General features: G+C 33.1%; 1 protein-coding gene across 1 annotated transcript in view; it reads left to right on the top strand.

Annotated features, from left to right (window-relative positions):
• LOC107639791 (TMV resistance protein N-like) overlaps positions 535-1,552 on the top strand; it is a 5,008-nt gene continuing 3,990 nt past the window's right edge. Inside the window, exon 1 of the mRNA XM_016343390.2 lies at positions 535-1,331. Within this exon, the coding sequence (XP_016198876.1) occupies positions 826-1,331 (506 nt within the window). The 5' untranslated portion in view covers positions 535-825. The remainder of the gene's footprint in view (positions 1,332-1,552) is intronic.

The following is a 1,552-nucleotide window of genomic DNA, read 5'->3' as shown; positions in this document are numbered from 1 at the left end:
AGTATCTTTTATAATAAAAAAAAATATCATCTTGGTTTTATTAAAAATTTATAGTAAGTTTTTTCATTCATTTTTTGCGTTGTTGCCTAATAATATGTAGTACAAAATTATTAGCATCGTCATATATCATATTTAGCATATCAACAAATATAGATTGAAAAGAATTAAATATAACAGATTCATTATAAATTAATAATATTTCTCCAATAAATTATTAATAATGGAGTTCAAGACATTTTTTAAATAAAAAATAAAAAAGGTAAAGAGAGTGAATTTATGTAATGTAGTGTGAATGAATTAACTCTAAGTTGTATTTATATTTTGTGAATTAGATGCAATAAGAAGTTCGCCTAATATCTAGATAAACTCATTAAAATGGAGTGCAATTCATCTAATCATCTTGACATGAGGCGAACTGACAAAAAAAAAATTTAATATTTAAAGTTATTTTAATTTTTTTTAGAAAATAATAATTTTTTTCAGATTTATTCTAGAAAAAAATCTTGGACTTGGTCTAAAATAAATGTTTGTCTAATATTTCAATTGCAAAAGTACCTTAACTGCTCTTTTTGAGGATATGCAGCAGCCACATGAGAATTAGAAACAAAATGATTACAAATAGATACATGGTTGGTGAATGAAAGTCAACAGAGTAATTCCAGCGAAGATTCCCTTGCCACCCTTTCCAGAGTAGAACACAACCCATGCAGCTTCTACCCACTTTGGTGTATTCACACTGGAATTCATTTTAGTAATACTATTTATCTGAGAAATGTGTTGAACCCGGAAGAGAGGCACCGCCGAGCAGCATATAGCTGAACATATATGGCGTCTGCTTTAGGTGAAGGTGAAGCCTCTTCTTCTACCGCTACCGGAAACTCTTGTAAGCATCAGGTGTTCTTGAGTTTTAGGGGAGAAGACACCCGGAAAGGCTTCACTGATCATCTATCTGCCTCACTAGAAAGACGAGGAATCACAGCTTACAGAGACGACAAGAACCTTGAGAAAGGTGATGTTATTCAAGATGAACTTTTGAAAGCAATAGAAGAATCTATGTTTGCTGTCGTTGTTCTGTCGCCAAACTATGCTTCCTCCAGTTGGTGCTTGGACGAGCTACACAATATCCTTGAGTGCAGCAAGAATCATGGGCTATCTGTTGTGCCAGTCTTCTACAATGTGGAGCCTTCTGATGTTAGGCATCAAAAAGGAAACTTCAAGAAAGCTCTTAGAAAGCATCAGAATAGATTTGGTCAAGACAGTGATAAGATTAGAAGATGGACAGATGCTTTGACCCAAATTGCTAGCTTTTCTGGTTGGGACTCCAAGAACCAGTAAGTTTTCTCACATCGTTTTCTCCCTCATAATATGTACCATAAACATTTATCTACCAGAATATTTTAGTTACTTTGAAACGGTTATTCATCAACTTTTATCCCTGGTGAACAAAAGAAATTTAAAATCCCACCAACTTGAAAATCTGATCCAATTTCATTTTTTTAATGGGTTGGATTAGGTATTTGGGTTAATATCCATTCTCCAATTTGATCATTGA

The sequence above is a fragment of the Arachis ipaensis genome, chromosome B04 (assembly GCF_000816755.2).
Source record: "Arachis ipaensis cultivar K30076 chromosome B04, Araip1.1, whole genome shotgun sequence".
Taxonomy (NCBI): domain Eukaryota; kingdom Viridiplantae; phylum Streptophyta; class Magnoliopsida; order Fabales; family Fabaceae; genus Arachis; species Arachis ipaensis.
The sequence above is the reverse complement of the archived record's forward strand: the minus strand, read 5'-3'. Positions and strand labels throughout refer to the sequence as shown.